A 19725-nucleotide genomic window follows, 5' to 3' on the forward strand; every position below is an offset into this window, starting at 1 on the left:
TTTTTTTAAATCATTAATCAAATTCCTTTTTCTATGATAGTGAAGACATACTATTTATTTAAAACAAATGCTCTCTTAAATATCCTCTGTCAGATGAAGTTTAAGACTGAACTTCCTGAAACTTTGTCACTAGTTTTAAATTCAGGTTACAAGGAAAAGGAATGTATTTGGAAATAAGATTCTTTTTCTTGTGAATGGGTCAATTGCATATGAAATTACATTTAACCAAACCATTTAAATTTCATTTGTAACTATAAGGCCTGTTTCTCTTGGGCCTTTCGACCTCTAGGAAGCCTGAAATGCTGGAGAAATACCTCAGTGTGAGTTAACTTACAAAACAATGTGTTGAATTTGTAGATTTTAGTTGCATTCTAAAACTATTTGGAAAACCCTACCTTAAAACCCATACAATATTTGAATTGATCTTATGGTTAATATTTGAATTCCTTAAAAATATTAATCAAACTTATAAACATATATATGAGTATGGGTACATTACTTGCAGTGTGTATTGCTGTGTTTAAACATAAAGAGGAGTATCTTGAGTGGCATATGGGAGGAAGTTTTGGAGTTTACTTTAACAGAACTTATTTAAAATAGCCAATTATCTTATTCACTTGGATTGAGAGGCAGAATGGTTTGCTGAGATTCATGGAAAGTAGGTTTATTGCTCATCTTTGTAAATTGTGTGATTTTGGATACTGAATTCATAAGCATTTCAGAATCCTTATTTATAAAACCATAATAATGGGCTAGAATAACTCCAAATGTGTAATACTAGAAATGCTTGTGCAATTCAGAATGTTAAACTTGGGTCTTAACTCTATCAGATGTTCTTGAAGGTTAAAAAAAAAAAAAACACACACACTGCTGTTAAGTCATATCCAATGGAAGTAGGTTGCCCAACTTTCCTTCCGAGGAGTGGCTGGTGGGTTTGAACCGCCAGCCTTCTGGTTAGCAGTCAAATGACTTAGGCACTATACTACCAGAGCTCTTGAAGGTAATGCTACCACATTTCTCAACTACCTGAACATCTTCTTCCCAGTTCCAAACAGTTAAAACATTTCTGGCTAGTTAGCATAGAAAAATGAGGCTTTTGCAAAGCAGTCGCTTTTTTCATCTTTCTAGACTATGGATTCTATAGCTTGTCAAATGTATTTGTATAGCCGTTTTCAAAAACAGATTGTTTTATTTACATATATTGTTGTTGTTCTGTGCCTTGGAGTCAGACCTGACTTATAGTGACCCCTCCTTGGGTTTCCGAGGCAGTATCACTATGGAAGTAGATTGCCCCATCTTCCTTCCGAGAAGTGACTTGTGGGTTTGAACCGCCAGCCTTTTGGTTAGCAGTCAAATACCTTAGGCACTATGTTACCAGAGCTCCTATTTACATATATAGTTTTTTAAATTTTTTTTTAAGCATGCAGTAGAGTCATCTTAAATTAGCGATATACATTGCACCTTGGGTATATCTTGTTTCCTTATTTTTGGCCTGAACATTTCTTGGACTCACAATAATGCAAGTCAGTACTATAGTTAAAAATATCCAGATTATGCCTATAAATTTGGCTTTTTTAATTTCTAAATCAATTATTGTATCCATGAGATTACAAACTACATTAATAAAAATCAAAATATCATCCAACTTGTGAAAGATAGCTGATAGGGCAAAATATTAAGAAGAACTAAGAAAAGCAAAGGTGCATGGAAACAGTCCAAGGTACTGGTAGAACATGTGATCCTCAGCCTAGACCATGAGATCTGTGAACAACTAGGTAGTGCCCGGCTGCCACAGTCAACCACCCAGAAGGGAATTGGTGCAGGAGATTCAAGACAGAGTGGGAGAACAATGTGGAACAAAACTGAAAATCATTAAAAAAAAAAAAAAAACAGGTTTGCTGGTCTGACAGAGCCTGGTGAGAGCTCTGAGACTATGGCCCTTAGCCACCCTTTAGGACTGGAATTGAGCTCTTCTGTGGCTTCCATCCAAACAATACACAGGCATATGGGATGACCGTTTACATCAGGTAGATATACTCCTTGGAGCAATCAATCATGGGAGAACAGAAGGGCAGTGTTTGCTTTGGGGGGCAGGGCAGGAGTTCAAGGGAGGAAAAGACACAGGGAAAAGGTAGCTACAGAGAGGAAGTAGAAAGAGCTGTTACATTTTGGGGAATTGAAGTCAATGTCATGAGACAAAATGTGTATGAACAGCTGTATGGAATATGAATTTGTTCTGTAAACTTTCACCCAAATCACAATAAAAATTAAATAATAATAATTATTATTAAATAATTTATATATTATTATTATATATTCTTTTAATTCCTACACACTGTTGTTTGACTTGAACCTTGGCTAAGTTTAAGAAAATTCATTACCTGGTTCACATTGAAGAGTAAGCTTAAGCCTCGTCCAGACACACTCACTTTTTTCCTTGCTTGGATATTTTCACCATGATTAAAAGTAAAACAATTTCCGTATTCAGTGAAGACATGTGCAAAATCCTCCAATATGAAAATAAATTAAATAAAACACTATCAATTGGGTATTTTGTTCATTTCTAAAATTTAAATCTCTTTTCAAAAAGAAAATCAGAGATTTTAAAGTAAGAATATAGAGATATTGGAAAGAATAGACTATCAGGTGATCCATATTTGTATTCAGTGATAGTTTCCTTTTTATTTTGTAATATGCACTTGTCAATTTGTATTTGATTATTTAAGTGAGATATTTTCCTATGAAATTAAGCATGTTTACAAGATTACAAAAATACATATTTTACCAACACTCATGGAAACATATATTTTGAAATGTGGTGAACTCTTTCAGCATCTTTTCTTAGAGGCCCCATCCCTTCTCTATCTTGTATGATCATGATGAGCTGGTTAATGATAATGCTGTGTTCTTTACACTCTTCTTCCCCAACTGTCCTGATTACAGAGAGGTCCTCATATGACACATGCTGTGCAATATGAATACTCCATCCCCTGGCCCCAATGGTTAACTCAGGAATTGGTATGTGTTCCAACTAGAGATAATCAGTCTTCCATGGTATTTTAAATGGATAATAGAGTACTAAACCATGACAATGAACAGAAGGTTGACATCTGCTATCATGGCTCTCTGTGGGAAGAACTCATACAGAAAAAAAATGAATCAAGAGTCAAAAGATGAACAAGGAGATATAATCTTAATGAAAATATTGGAGTCTGTTGGTCTAGCCTTTTCTGGAGCTAGTCCTACTCATGAACTTCCCAGTTAACTAAACCAATTCATTCCTTTCACTCTGCAGCTTACTTGAGTTGGGTTTCTCTTGGTGGTGTCTTTACACATTTTGGCAAATAAAAAGCAGCATAGAAGAACTTCTCTTACATCTCTCATTCATATGTCTCTCAGGCATTTCTTTTCTATTTACTGTGTATTAAGAGAGACTACCAAAAGGATAAGAAATTTACCCTAGAGCCATGAATTTGTAAATCACCTAACAGTACACATTACAGAATTGCTAATAAATGAATACAGGGTCAAAGTGTCTACATATCCCTTCGGTAGTAAATTTCAGATATATCTATCACTTTCTCTTAAATGTAGATTAAATACAAAACAATAAAAACAGAATTCTTATATGTTATGAGTGATATATACACAATTTTCATATTCAAATGCTGGTACCCTCTCATTTTCTATAGTCTCTAATGCAATGACAGAAACATAAAATCAGAATTATAGCTGCTTAATGATGATAAAACACTTCCAATGGGTTATTTGTGGATAAATGGCAAAAATATATATATTGTTTGTGTTAAAATAGATTTTCTTTTGGAAGGGCTAGACTGCAAGAAAGGAAACAGAATATTTATTTCTATAGCTTCCCTTATCTAACTGTTTGAAAGACAAAATCTGTCTTAAATGTATCCAAACTCAAAGCCAAACACATTGTCATCCAGTCTATTCTGGTTTATAGCGAAACTATAGGTCAGAGTAGAACTGCCCTATAGGGTTTTCAAGGCTCTAATCTTTACGGATTAGAGGTCCGTGGTTCATACCTACCAGCTGCTCTGGGGGAGGAAGAAGGAGCAGTCCACTTCCATAAAGATTTATAGCTTTGGACACGCTATAGGGGTCACAATGAGTCAGAACAGACTTGATGGCAATGTTTTGTTCTCTTTTGTTTTGTTTTAATCTTTATAGAAACAGGCCACCTCATCACTATCCCATGAAGTGGCTGGGTTCCAAGTGTCAACTTTTGGTTAGCATTTTCACAGTTAACAGCTGCACCACACACTCCCTGATATCATAAGGCTGAGCTAATGAAATATAATCTTAAGCAAATTTTGATTGATTCCTCATGAAAATAAACACTATCTAATAGTGAAATAGTACAATGAAATAGCTAATAATATTTAAAGAAATATCAAATTACTTACCTTTGGGCCACATTGCTTTCCAAAAAAGTCACATTCCAACAAAGTGCTATCGTTGAGATAAAAACCATTTTTCTTGACAAATTCCTTAATGCTGAAGTTTTTGTGTCTTGTCAGAAAGTCAATAGCCTCTCTTGAGCCTGTAGAATTGGTACTGATTTCCTGAAGATGGAGGACTTTGGATACAATACTCCATAAGAAAAAAATAACACCAAATTTTTCCACAGGACCTGTTTGGAACCTATTTGTAGGATAAAGTAATATTCATAATAATAAAACACTGGTAATTATCCATAGAACAGAGTTCGAACACATGGACCCTATCAGCTCTTCCAGCCTACCTCCTCTATTCTCCCTCATTCATACTAACTCACTCCCACTGGCTTGCTATGATTTGTAGTGACCTTATAAGACAGAATAAAATTGCTTCATAGGCTTTCAGTGCAGTGAATCTGTATGGAAGCTGACTGCTACATCTTTCTCTCACAGAGTGGGTGCTGGATTCAAACAGCCAGCCTTTCAGTTAGCGGCTGATCGCTTTAACCACAGCCCCACCAGGGTTCCTTAATTCATACTACATGAAAGAAAATTGAATTCCTAAGAAATCTTTGACATATTGCACAATTTACCTTGTATTTGTACATATAGTTTCATTTAGCTGGAATACCTCCCAAACATAAGTCTGGATAAATCTTAATTGATCTTCAAGATTCAACTTAAATGTAGAAGCAGAAAGTGTCACTACAGGCATATTCTCTAGGTTCCAACCCTAGCTCGCCTTCTTTGTTACTGTACTGTATCAGCTTAGCAAAGCTGTATCCATGTTTCTCAAAGTTTCCTCATTGTATGTATCCTAACCAAAAAACCAAACTCACTGCTGTCAAGTAAATTCCGACTCATAGTGACCCTTCTTTGGGTTTCCAAGCTGGTATCTCTATGAAAGTAGATTGCCCAGTCTTCCTTCCAAGAAGTGGCCAGTGGGTTTGAACCACCAGTCTTCTGATTATCAGTCAAATGCCTTAGGCACTACACCACCAGAGCTGCCATATGTACCCTGCTACACTCCAAAATTTACTGGAGGGCAGGAGCTATTCTTGTTCACAGACATTGCTGTTGAGCAGCTGACTCAACTGGTTGGCAGAGAGCAGCAGCCAGGACTACAGCAACTATAGCCCCTGTCAGATCTTCTCCTTAAGCTTTTTAAAACCCTGGGTCAGATGAAAATGTCCCTGTGTGGTGAAAGTGCCAATTTACCCAGCAGGTCATCCACATCATTAAGATGAGAGGCAGTGAGAGAGAGATACATCCATTTAAGCTTGTAGTGTTTTCTCTCACTTTACATCCATTTTCGTATCTCCTGAGCTGACTTCAGATCCAGAGCCAGAAACAGAGGCAATAGACTTACAAAGACTACTTAGCCAGTCCTTACGATTGAGGAGACCCTTATTTGATATCATTCATAGTGTTTCTGCTTCTAACTGAACCCTGATTTTTCCAGCCATTTAACTGTCTGATCTTGAAAGTCTTTTGCTTACCCTAAGCTTCAGTTTCTTCATTTGTGAAATATATATGACATTAATATAATCTACCTCAGAATGTTGTTTTGCAGATGAAATGGATTATTTTTTCTAAAGCGTTTAGAAGAGTGCTTAGAATATTTGTTAAGTAGATGCCTCAATATTGCCTAACTATTTTCCTGGCAAACAATCTAGTGGTAGTTTATTTCCCCAAACTACCATATTACCTTATAATAATCTTACTTTGCTTTTCAATTTTTGCCTTCCAATATGCATATTTTTGCTGGTAGCATAGTGGCTAAGACACTTGCCTGCTAACCAGACGGCTGGCGGTTCAAACCCACCAGCCACTCCTCGGAAGGAAGGTTGGGCAATCCTACTTCCGTAGTGATACTGCCTCGGAAACCCAAGGAGGGGTCACTATGAGTCGGGTTTGACTCCACGGCACATAACAACAACAACATGTTTATTTTGAATATTGCAAATCTTGAAACTGAACAAACTTTTTCTCTTCAAATTAACTTCTAGAAAACACAGAACAAAATATGTGACCCATTCTTTGTAAGTGTGTATTGGGCCATGTAGGACATAGTTCGGATATAATCTCATTCCTAGTCTTCCTTTGTTGTTGTTGTTGTTGTTTGCCGTCGAGTGGGCCCCGACTCATAGCGACCCCTCCTTGGGTTTCCGAGGCAGTATCACTACGGAAGTAGGATTGCCCAACCTTCCTTCTGAGGAGTGGCTGGTGGGTTTGAACCGCCAGCCTTCTGGTGAGCAGTCAAGTGCCTTAGGCATTATACTACCAGAGCTCCTAGTCTTCCTTTACATCCCAGATTTTATTTTCAGTTATATGGAACTCATTATACCATTGAAACTCATTGCCGTTTCTTTCTCCAGTGGAGTGATTGGAGAAAGTATGAATTACCGACCATTCAGTTAGAAGCTGTGTGCTTAATGACTGCATCACCAGGGCTCCATATTTTATGTACATTTATTTTCTTTACAAACTAAGCAACATTAAATCTGTTAATCCTGCCTCAATAAAAGCAGATCATAAATAAAATGAAAAAAATGGCATTTTATTTTAGAGCTGAGAAACTCTTACTAATTAACACTTAGCATAATGTCTTTCTTAACATACTTTTATTGAAATAAAATTTTGTGTTTACTTGACTTAGTTCATTAATATAGTGTGGATACTTGACAATCAAAGGATTCTGTTATTGATTCCAACCTGCTGATTTTTTGTGAAACTATTATAACTTTTTGAACAAATGAAAAGCACTTCAAAAATCTTAAATTTATTGTGCCTTAATGGGTATGTTTATTACTTATTCAAATGGAATAATAATAATAATAATAATAAAATGCTCAAATATACATGGCCCAAGAAAGCAGAAGAGTCAGAATGTTTTAGTGTTGCAGAGTTTATGTTTTAGAAATGGAGAGAATTTCACATTGAAGTATATGAACAGATGAGATAGATTATAACCTTCAGTTAATTTTCAACTTTTCCACAGACTTTCCAAGAACTGTATTTCCTCTTTATTCCACTTTACTTGCAAAATCGCAAGGAAATATTCTCAGAACATCTCACTAAACTGCTATATTTTAGGGAAGATGCTTTTTTCCCTACAGGCCTTTAGTGTTGCTGAGGTTATTGATATGATCAGAGTGCTTGCATCATCGAATAATTCACTGGGATAATAAACTGTTTTAAAAATGGCATTGAAATATGAAAAATTCCATTTTTTTCTATGTTGAGAGAGAGCAAGCATATCACAGTCATTAAAAATTAGGACTCTAGTGCTGGGTTGCTGCAGTTGAAATTATGGCTCCGTAAGTTAGAATGCCCAGTATACAGTAATTGTTACATAACTACTTGACAAATAAGCGAATATAAACAATTGCAGTTGATAAATTACTTGACACAGTTATGATATCAATTTCAAAAGGAAAAATAAACACCAACATATAAAACTTACTTTGGTACATCTTGTATTGGGTTTATATTATACACATATATGATTTTCATTAAGAAGTTATTCTGCTTTTACTTAAAATAAGCCAGCTCATGCAAATGAATCAATGAAGCTAAAATTCAGAAATAATGATCACAAAGGTACACTATCAATGTCCTGCATCATTTAGATTATTTGTAGTGAGAAATTAAACCAACATATTTCCCTGTTTGATGTTAACAAAACAAAACAAGGAACAGACTTATTCTTCTTTGCTATGTTGCACATATTCATAACAGCAAACATAACTTTAGCTATGCTAAAAAAGCCTTAGCTTTTGCTCTAGGAAACACTGCTCCTGAAATATAAAATAAGACTTTGAACCAACTAAAATAGTTTATTTATCAAGATAACTAGCTTGTTCATCAGGACTCACATTAAGACTTTGTCTTATTGTGCCAACCAATGCAAAGCCATGACACCGTAACATTTGCCCAATCCCAATCAGTCCCATAGGAGCTCTGGTGGTGTAGTGGTTAAGGCATTTGGCTACTAACCAAATGGTCAGTGGTTCGAAACCATCAGCCATTCTGCCACTTTTCAGAAGCAAGATGAGGCCCTATGTTTCTGTAAAGATTTTCAGCCTTGGAAATCCATGGGGGTCGATATGCATAGGAATTGACTTGATGGCAGTGAGTTTAGTTTGGTTTAAAACCACTCCTACCTCACGCAAGGTCTGTCTTAAAATCACCAATCCAATCACTGTAACCATTTAAACATCTTCCTCTGACTTCCTCTTTCTGAGACACTATTGATACTCTGTCATGATGGTATTTGACTAGCCACATTGTATCTAATAATCTTAGCTTCTCTTAGTTAAAAGAGTTTCTAGTGATTTTCCGAGAAGTGATTGGGGAGAAGCACAGTGTTAACACCAAAGTGAGTGATCAATAGATGGCCACCTCTAAGCTACACCAGCTTTCTACCTCTCTGACTGACTGACAGGATACCAAGAATTTTTTCCAAAGACCTGCAATTTTGGAATATTACATACACTGAGTAAATATTCTTTCACACAATATCCACTGGGCTCCATTTAAAAGGGTTATGCAAAGAAATAAAGGAATTGTCACCAGTGTGGGAGTCATGAACACAATAGACGAAAAGGTTAACAAGGAGGATATCTTAAAATACTCTTTTAAGCTGTTTTATGTTCTAGTAATAACAGTTGGTGGTGATGTGGGTAGATGAATTAAACATAATGAGATAAAGTCTAAGCGTTTTGTGAACAGAGGGATGAAAAAATTTGTGAGCCGTATTGTTCAGCCAAAGAACAAAGTGTTTTGCTCTGAGTTTACTTTCAATTTTAACTCACATTTCAAAATCTTTCCAAGTATATCCTTTCAGAAATCTTTCAGAAAGCTTGATGAGATAGTTTGCCTTACTCTTGTATTTAACATGGGAGTCTGCAGTGGGGTCAACAGGGATGCTGTCACCCCCTGAGGTAACTCATAGTGTCACGCCCCCCTCCCATGGACCTCCTCCAGTAACAGGGTATACAGAATCCTTAGTAATGTTTACTATCAATTTTAGTCATGGAATAATATGTGATAAATATAGTAATAAATTGCTTAATTGCAATATTTCCTAGATTATTTGAATACTAATAGCAAAATTACTTTGTAAAATCTTTTTACATTATATTAAAGCATTATTATTAACAATATTATTAGTGACTGAGTAGGTGCCTTTTGTAGATTTTTGTCCTTCTTTTCCTTTACTTAGTACTTCATTCTCAAAAAAAAAGTGTGTCTACAAATACTAATTACCACAATACTGTAGTTATAACTCTAGAAAATCAGTGACTATGAAAACAACAGCATCAAAAAAAACAACAGCACATGCATATAGCATGTACAGATGAAATATAATTTGAAGCTCATTGTAACTGGATAATAATGACAGCTCTGAAGGGAGTGCATTCGCAATGCCCTTGAGTGGATTCCCACTCATAGCAACCTTTTAGGACAGAGTAGAATGCCTCCTAGAGTTTCTAAGGCGATAAATCGTTACAGAAGCAGACTGCCTCATCTTTCTTCAGTGGAGTGACTTATTGGTTCCAACTGCTGATCTTCTGATTAGCAGTCTAATCCTTTAACCACTACACCATCAGAGCAGATTAGAAGTTTCAAAAAGTAAATTGCATGGAGTTAGAGCCTTGTAGGTATATTGATTTATATAAGCTAGGCTTATAACATTTTTTTGTTATAGCTAAATACAGGCATATTTTTATAAAAAACAGTAAATTTCTGTTGAAACACCACACAAAAACTAAATTTAGTCACTTTGATGTTACTCTCTCTGACAGCGTTATCTAATGCAGTCTACACTTCACACACCTTCTTAATGATGCCACAGAGCCTGGTAAAGGAAAGTAATAATAAAAATAGGTTGTTTAAAAATTTAATGACTGGTTGCTGTTGTTATGTGCTATTGAGTGACCCTATGCACAACAGAACAAAATACTGCCCAGTCCTACATAATCCTTACAATCTTTGCTATGATTGAGCCCATCATTGGAGGCACTGTGTCAACCCATCTCATTGAGGGACTTCTCCTTTCCTGCTGAGCCTCTAATTTACCAAGCATAATATTCTTCTATGGGGAATGGTCCCTCCTGACAACACGACCAAACTACATGAGATAAATTCTGGCCATTCTTGCTTCTAAAGAGCATTCCAGCTGTACTTCTTCCAAAACAGATTTGTTAATGCTTTTGGCTGTCCATAGTATTTTCAGTATTCTTTGCCAACACCACAAATCTATTTTTATGTATATTAATGCCTATTAATGCACTTCCCCAAATCATATGATACATATGAATAAGTCCAAGTTAATGGATATTTCTGTCCTTCATTGAGTTCCAACAAAATAGATGCCAATGTATCATATATTAAAAAGAAATATGAATTTTACAGATAAGTTTGTGGAGAAAGAAAATGGACAAGAATATATTAATTTCTCATCAGATCATGACGTTGTGTTGCTCTTAGGTGTGGTCATGTCGATTTTATTACAAATAGACCCGATGTACACCAGAACGAAACACTGCCCAGTCCTGCTCCATTCTCACAATCATTGCTATGTTTGAGTCCACTGATGTAGTTACTGTGTCAATTCATCATATTGAGGCTTTTCCTCTTTTTTCTGTACCCTCTCTTCGCCAGTGACTGCTAACCAGAAGGTTAGAGGTTCAAACCCACCAGCTACTCCTCGGAAGGAAGATGGGGCAATCTACTTCCATAGTGATACTGCCTTGGAAACCCAAGGAGGGGTCACTATGAGTTGGGTCTGACTCGATGGCACATAACAACAACAACAACGACAATATGACTAAAATAAATGAGACAAGTCTTAGTATCCTTTCTTCTAAGGAGCTGCAATTCTGGCTGTACTTTTTCCAAGACAAATTTGTTCATTCTTCTGGCAGTCCATGATATATTTAGTAATTCTTCAGCAACACTATAATTCAAAGGCATCAATTCTTCTTTGGTTGTCTTTATTCAGTGTCCAGATTACATAGATATGAGGCAATTGAAAATATCATGGCTTGGGTCAAATGCACCTTAATCATGAAAGTGACATCTTTACTTTTTAAAACGTTAGAGATGTCTTTTGTAGCAGATTTGCCCAATGCAATGTCATTAGATTTCTTGACTGTTGATTCCTTTAGTATTGATTATGGATTCAAACAAAGTGAAATGCTTGACAATTTCAATATTTTCTCTATTTATCACGATATTGTTTATTGGTCTAGTTGTGAGGATTTTTGCTTACTTTATGTTGCGATGTAATCCATACTGAAAGCTACAGTTGTTGATCATCATTGGTAAACGCTTCAAGTCCTCTTCACTTCTCAGCAAGCAAGGTTTTGTGTCATCAACATGTCAGGCTGCATTTTTACACAATTAATACACTTGTTGCACTACTTTTTTGCCAGCTGCATCCCCGTCAGCATGTATTTTCTGTAAAAAAAATCTTAATTTTTTTTTTAATAGCAACATGTGAGAAAAATTAGCATTATGTATTCGTGGAAATACGTCATGGGGTAAGAGTACGGTTGGACAAAAAATATGTAACAGTCACTCTATTTGTGTAAAAATACCATTTCCTCAATCCTGATACTACATTCCTCATACAGTCCAGCTCATCACATTGTTTAGCATACAGTTTAGGTAAGTAAGGTGAAAGGCTACAATTCTGCCACATAATTTTTCCAATTTTAAACCATGCAATATCTTCTTGTTTTGTTGAAACGATTGCTTTTTGGTTTTTGTACAAGTTCCATGTAAGTACAAGTATTCTGGAATTCCCATTCTTCACAGTGTTATCCATAATTTATAATGATCCACACAACCAAATGATTTTGCTTAATCAATAAAACATTGTTGTTATTGTTGTTGTTATGTGCCATCAAGTTGGACCTGACTCACAGAGACCCTTCCTTGGGTTTCCAAGGCAGTATCACTACGGAAGTAGATTGCCCCATCTTCCTTCCAAGGAGTGGCTGGTGGGTTTGAACCACCAGCCTGCTGGTCAGCAGTCAAGTGTTTAGGCACTACACTACCAGAGCTCCTATCAATAAAACATAGGTAAATATTTTTCTGCTAATATCTGCTTTCACCCAAGATGCATCTCACATCAGCAATGACATCTCACATTCCATGTCCTCTTCTGAATCTGGCTTTCATGTTTGGCAGTTCCCTGTGAATGTGCTGCTCCACTCATCTTTGAATTATCTTCAGCAATATTTTACTAGTGTGTCTTATTAATTACATTATTCAATAATTTGTGAACACCATTGGATCCCCTTTCTTTGGAAGGGGCATTATATATCAATCTTTTATATTTGGTTATTTAGTTAAGTGTCTTCCAAATTTTTTGCCAAAGGTGAATGAGTGTTTTTAGACCTAGACCTTTAAAATAAGCCACATACCATCTTTGACTACCCATCAGTACTCTTCCTACTATTGGTTTCTTCTCACTTTCCTTTCTCCACTCCCCGTGCTACAGCATTAAAATAAACAAGGACAAATAACTACTCTCCATTGTTCTCAGAAATTCAGATCTGAAGTGCTCAACTTGCATAAATAAACAAAAGCTTCACAGATAGTACTTTTTATCTCTTAAACATAATATCTCTCTCCATTCCCTGCCAGAGAAGCTGACCAAAATAGCCATCAAAGACATAACCTATGGGGTGGTGTCATGCCTAAGGCATTTGACTGCTAACCAGAAGGCTGGGGATTCAAACCCACCAGCCACTTCTTGGAAGGAAGATGGGCAATCTACTTCTGTAGTGATACCGCCTTGGAAACCAAAGGTGGGGTCATTATGAGTCAAATATGACTCAATGGCAGTGAGTTTGGTTTTGGTTTACAAGAAAATATTTTCTCCATATAATTACTCTTAAAGACCTAGGAAATACATTTTAAAAGACTTACTAAATTCTTAAGGAAAATGTGATCTGTGGATTCCAGTTTAGGAAGCACTGCTCCTAATAAGGATACGTTTGTTCATTCTTGAATTTCTTCCCTAGCATAGAAAGGAAGGCAGTTTGCCAGGCTATAATAGATTAGCAAAATTCATCATTCAATAGTACTTTTATTACCAAAATTTTTATTTTAAGGGAAATGCTGCCAGAATTTTAAGTAATTTATCATATTATATGAAGACTAAAGTGAATAACTTCTGTTTTATAACATTATTATGATTATGTTATAATATGGTACTACAGATTTCTTGGATTCAAAATATCTTATTGAGCTCTTGGAAAAGTGAAGAATGTGACATAGACATTGGAAATATTTATTTCTATTTGGTATTATTAGTAAAATTTACTGTCAGTAAATTTAATTACTTAGATTTAGTTGTTTAATTTACTTAAGAAATTGACTTGAAGTATTCCAATTATTTTTATATGTTCAAGGAGTCAAGTCATTTATTTTAAGATAACATCTATCTCTAATATTAGCAAAAGACAAATTTCAGAAGCTTTTACCAGATACAATAGAAATTTGTAATAAATTTTACAGTTATTTTTAGAGGAAATTTTCTGATAGAGAGATATTTTAAATCAATAGAATTGATCCAGAGGAAATAAAGTCATTAACTGTATTGTAAGTTACAGGATTTTTGTTAGGTGATTTTTATGAGTTTCTGTCAAGTATATCGTTAAAAGTCTGTCTTCCTAAGTATTTGTGGGAGTTCTTGTGATGCAGTGCCTAAGGCTTTGATTGCTAACCAGAAGGCTGGTAGTTCAAATCCATCAGCTGCTCCCTGGAAGGAAGATGGTGCAATAGACTTCTGTAAAGATTTGCATCCTCAGATGGGTTGGAATTGACTCGATGGCAGTGAGTTCATTCTTTCTTTTTTGGTTAACTATCAGGAGCTCTGGTAGCATAGTGCCTAAGGCACTTGACTGCTAACCAGAAGGCTGGGCGGTTCAAACCCACCAGCCACTCCTCGGAAGGAAGGTTGGGCAATCCTACTATCCATAGTGATACTGCCTCGGAAACCCAAGGAGGGGTCACTATGAGTCGGGGCCTACTCGACGGCAAATAACAACAGCATTTGTAAAGTAGCCCTGGTGGCACAGTGGTTAATTGTTTTGCTACTAACCAAAAAGTTAGAGGTTTGCATTCACCTAGAGATAGCTCAAAAAGGAAGGCCTGGTGATCTACTTCAAAATTCATCCATTCTGAAACCCTCTGAAACACAATTCTATTCTGACATACATAAGCTCAGCATGAGTCAGAGTCAACTTGATGGCAACTGGTTTGGTTAATTATTTGTATGGCCATTGCTCCATGTGAAAGAAATTTTGAAATAAAAATTAATACATAGTCACCCATCAACTATGAGTGAGGCTAGATTGACAAGTATCTATTGAACAAGAATACATAAAGAGAGTGAATTTTGATGAAGTTGTTGACACATTTGCAGGAAAATAAGGCTTCAAAATGCAAATTTCAGTGCAGTGTTAGTTACTGCCATACCAAAAAAAAAAAAGCTATACCTGTTTTTCCCAAAAAATACATTAATGTTATTAAAAAATATTAAAGCATATTATAACTATTTTTGTATTGTAATATTTTACCTTTTACATTTCAATAATGTAATAATAATTTTTGCATTTTAAATAATAATGGCTATTATTTTATTTAATGATAATTTTTGAAAATAGTTTTTGTTGCGAAGAGGACAGATATGTTAAGAAACAATCTGATCTGGCTGTTGCTTATACTGGTTATACCCCTGAGACTTGCCATCAAATTAAACCCTTCCTACTAATCCAAAAATTCCATGGCAAAGTTTTCTCATAGTTCAGGGGTCTAGAAGTTTGAGCTCAGGGTGCTGGTTCTAGGGGAAGGCTCTCTGTGTCCTCTCTGGGGAAAGTCCTTATTTCTTTTCAAAGTTTTATTACTAGGTTTGCTAGTGATCATGTACCTTGTGTCTACCTCATCTTTTCTTTATTCTCTGTGCTTATTTATTTGTTTAGTGACTTGGCTGGACTGTTTAGTAAAGTCTATTAGCCCCAGAGGGAGCTCCAGTGGAACTGTGTTTGCAGTATTGGTCTCCTAACCAAAAGCTCAAGTGTTCGAAGCCACCATCCGCTCTGTGGGAGAAAGATGAAGTGATCTGCTTCTGTAAAGATTTATAGTCATGGGAATCACGTGAGGCACATCTGTTCTGTCCTATAGGGTCACTATATGGAATAGACTCCATGGCAGTGGGTAGTGGGTATTAGCCCCAGAGTATAAAGCCTCTGGTGGTGCTTCTCAGAGGATACTGGCTTGGTATTGATTAATCTTCTGACTTCCTCCTCCCTAATCTCTCTGTAAAACTGACAATCTCTGTTGGTGTCATACTCAGGATCCACTAATTGATGTCTGATTGCTCTATTGTTGACAATACTCTGGAGGTATAAACTGTTCCAGAATCTTACCTAGTTAAATTCAAGCCCTTTTGCAGGGGTAGTTTTTGGGGCCAGTCTTTGAGTTTTATCCTGATTCCAGAGGACTTAGCTGGGTTTTTTTTTTCCGGTGTTCTCTATGGTAAACTAGCTGGCCAATAGTTTAGCTTACTGATCTCAATGAACTAATACCCTTGTCTTAATTGTTTACCAGCAAAATCTCTATTATCTTTGAAAGCATCTTCAAGCTTGAATTTTCTCCTCACTCTATTCTAGTGAAGTCAGTTTCCTTGAGGTGAGCTTCAGAGGTCTCTGTTCTTATGACCTTTCTTTTATTGTATGGGAAAACTATACCACTTCTCTGGATCTGGTGAAAACAAACATTGACAGCTTCACTCCTCTCCTTTATTAGTACAGCTCTGGGTGAGGTCAATGGGTTCTGATCTTTTCACTTTACATCTCCTATCATAGAACACCTGTCCTACAAACAGGTTGGGACAAGTCTGATCAAAGCATCAGTGTTCTTGGGTTACAATGGCTAGTATAGTGTCATCCCCCCTCCCCCATGAGTGGAGGTGGAGTGGATGAAAGGAATGCCTGACTTCTCAGCTGTACTGATAAGGAAGTTAGTCTCTGAATTATGGACTTGAAGTAGGGGGTGAGAAATATCGGTGGCCTGCACAGCCCAGAGAATACCGTATGTAGCACCTGACTGGGAGCTGATGAGAGAGGAAATTCTACTATGTGGAACAAACCTACCTCAGGAGAGGATTCTGTTATTCTGAGACAGAAGAAGGGAAAGAGGAAGGATTTCATGTCTCAGGTTCTACAGTCACTGTTCTTGTCAATATTTAGTAGATTATCTTGAGTAAGTATTTCTTCTGTTACTGTATGACTTTAAGATAAATTTCAGAAATTTTAAATGATTGTTTCTTTTTCATTTATTTATTTTAGCAAACAAAACAAACATAAAAAACATTTAAAGTCTCTGGAAATTTTAAGTAATTTTCAATACTAATGGTTGTTTCTGGTGAAAGTCTGTGGAGGTCCTCACACCACCATCCTGGAAGCGGTATCTAAATTTTCTTTAAAAGAATAGTATCTTTCACTCATTTAAGAACAATCAATCTTTGCTCTTTTTAGAATACATGATTTTTAAAATAGTATGAGGTTATAATATATAGAAACATTTTGTTGTTGCTGTTAGGTGTTGTTGAGTCGTTTCCGACTCACAGTGACCTCATGCTCAGCAGAACGAAACACTGCCCGACACTGTGCCTGCCCCACAATGTTTGCTATACTTGAGCCCATGGTTGAAGCCACTGTGTCAATCCATCTTGTTGAGGACCTTCTCCTTTTTCATTGATCCTCCACTTTGCCAAGCATGATATCCTTCTTCCAGGAATGGTCTCTTCTGACCACGTGACCAAAGTAGGTGAGACAAAGTCTGACCATTCTCACTTCCAAGGTGCTTTCCAGTTACACCTCTCCCAGGACAGATTCGTTAGTTCTTTTAGGACTCCATGGTACTCTCAGCATTCTTTGCCAAAACCACAACTCCAAACCAACAACTCTTCTTTGGTATTCCTTATTCATTGTGCAGCTCTCACATGCCTAAGAGGTGTTTGAAAATGCCATGGCTTGTTTGAAAATACCGTGAGTTAGGTGCACCTTAGTCCTCAAAGAGACGTCTTTGCTATTCAGCACTTGAATGAGGTCTTTTGCAGCAGATTTGCCCAATGTTATACAACATCAGTTATCTTGCCTGCTGCTTCTATTGCTGTTCATTGTAGAACCAAGTAATATGAAGTCTTTGACAACTTCACTCTTCTCTCCATTTATCGTAATGATGCTTATTGGTCTTGTTGTGAGGATTTTTGTTTTATGTATGTTGTTGTTGTTGTTATTTGCCATCGAGTTGGCCCAAAGTGTAATTCACACTGCAGACTATAGCCTTCAACATTCATCAGTAAATGTTTCAAGTCATCCTCACTTTTAGCAAGCAAAGTTGTGTCATCTGCATAACACAGGTTATTAATGATTCTTCCTCCAATCCTGATGCCAAGTTCTTCTTCATATAGTCCAGCTTCTCAGATTATTTGCTCAGAATACAGATTGAATAAGTATGGTGAATGCATACAACCCTGATGCACACCCTTCTTGATTTTAAACTATGCATATCCCTTTGTCCTGTTCAAACAACAGCCTCCTGGTCTATGTACAAGTATCTCATGAGCACAATTAAGTGTTCTGTAATTCTCATGCTTCTTAATGCTATCCATAATTTGTCATGATCCACACAATCAAATGCTTTTGCATAGTCAATAAAACATAAGTAAATATATTTCTGGTATTCTTTGCTTTGGGCCAAGGTCTATCTGACATCAGCAATGATATCCTTTGTTCCATGTTCTCTTCTGAATCCTGCTTACATTTCAGCAAGTTCTCTGTCAATATACTGCTGCAAACGTTTCTGAATTATCTTCAGTAAGATTTTACTTGTGTGTGACATTAATGATATTATTTGATAATTTCCACATTCTGTGGGGTCACCTTTCTTTAGAATGGGTAAAAATACGGATTTTTTCCAGTCAGTTGGCCAGGTAGTTGTCTTCCAAATCTCTTGGCATAGCCAAGTGAGTTCCTTTAGTGTGGCATCTGTTTGTTGAAACATCTCAATGGGTATCCCATCAATTCCTGAAGCTTTGTTTTTCACCACTTCCCTCGGTACAACTTTGACTTCTTCTTTCAATGCCATGGGTTCTTGATGACATGTTACATCCTGAAATGGATGAACATCAACCAATTCTTTTTGGTACTGTGACGCTGTATTCTTTCCATCTTGTTTTCATGTTTCCTGCATCATTCAATATTTTGCCTATAGAATCTTTCAATATTGCAAGTCAAGGCTCAAATTTTTTCTTCAGTTTTTTCAGTTTGAGAAATGCCGGGAGTGTTCTTCCCTTTTGGCTTTTCAACTCCATGTCTTTGTACATTTTATTATAATAATTGACTTTGTATTCTCTAGCTGTTCTTTGAAGTCTTGTTTAGCTCTTTCATCTTGTCATTTCTTCCCTTTGCTTTAACTACTCTCCATTCAAGGGCACGTTTCAGAGTCTCTTCTGACATCCATTTTGGTCTTTTCTTCCTTTCCTGCCTTTTTAATGACCTTTTGTTTTCTTCATGGATGATGTTCTTTATGTCATCCCACAGTTCTTCTGTTTTTCAGTTATTGGTGTTCAGTAAATCAAATCTATTCTTTAAATGGTCTCTAAATTCAGGAGGGATATTATCAAGGTAATATTTTGGCTCTCAAAGACTTATTTTAATTGTATTCAACTTCAACTTCAACTTGCAAATAGAAAGTTGATGGTCTGTTCCAATCACCTCCTGGCCTTGTTTTGACTGAAGATACTGAGCTTTTCCATCACCTCTTGACACAGATGTAGTCAGTCTGATTCCTGTGTACTCTATCTGGTGAAGTCTATGTGTATAGCCACCATTTGTGTTGTAGAAAAAAGGTATTTGCAAAGGATAAGTAGTTGGACTTGCAAAATTCTATCATGCAATCTCCAGCATTTCTGTCTCCAAGGCCAAATTTTCCAACTACTGGTGATTCTTCTTTACTTCCAACTCTTGCATTCCACTCACCAGTGATAATCAGTACATCTTGATTGCATGTTTTGTCAATTTACCTTAGATTGGGGTAATAATCTGTTAACTAATCTTTTGTCCAATCCAGTGTGCACTTGTCTTCACTGAAGTTTTTTTTTTTTTTTTTTCCTCTAAGCTTTTTATTGTGATCTGGGTGAAAGTTTACAGTGCAAATTGATCTTCCATACAGC

General features: G+C 36.3%; 1 protein-coding gene across 1 annotated transcript in view; it reads right to left on the reverse strand.

The window, feature by feature from the left end:
• Window positions 1–19725, reverse strand: part of ASIC5 (acid sensing ion channel subunit family member 5) — a 52918-nt gene that overhangs the window by 28923 nt on the left and 4270 nt on the right. Inside the window, exons 3-4 of the mRNA XM_007943977.2 lie at window positions 4431–4668; window positions 2382–2507 (exon numbers count right to left, since the gene is read on the reverse strand). Coding sequence (XP_007942168.1) covers window positions 2382–2507; window positions 4431–4668 — 364 coding nt within the window. The remainder of the gene's footprint in view (window positions 1–2381; window positions 2508–4430; window positions 4669–19725) is intronic.

The sequence above is a fragment of the Orycteropus afer genome, unplaced genomic scaffold (assembly GCF_000298275.1).
Source record: "Orycteropus afer afer isolate SDZICR_OR568_19922 unplaced genomic scaffold, OryAfe1.0 scaffold00116, whole genome shotgun sequence".
NCBI lineage: Eukaryota > Metazoa > Chordata > Mammalia > Tubulidentata > Orycteropodidae > Orycteropus > Orycteropus afer.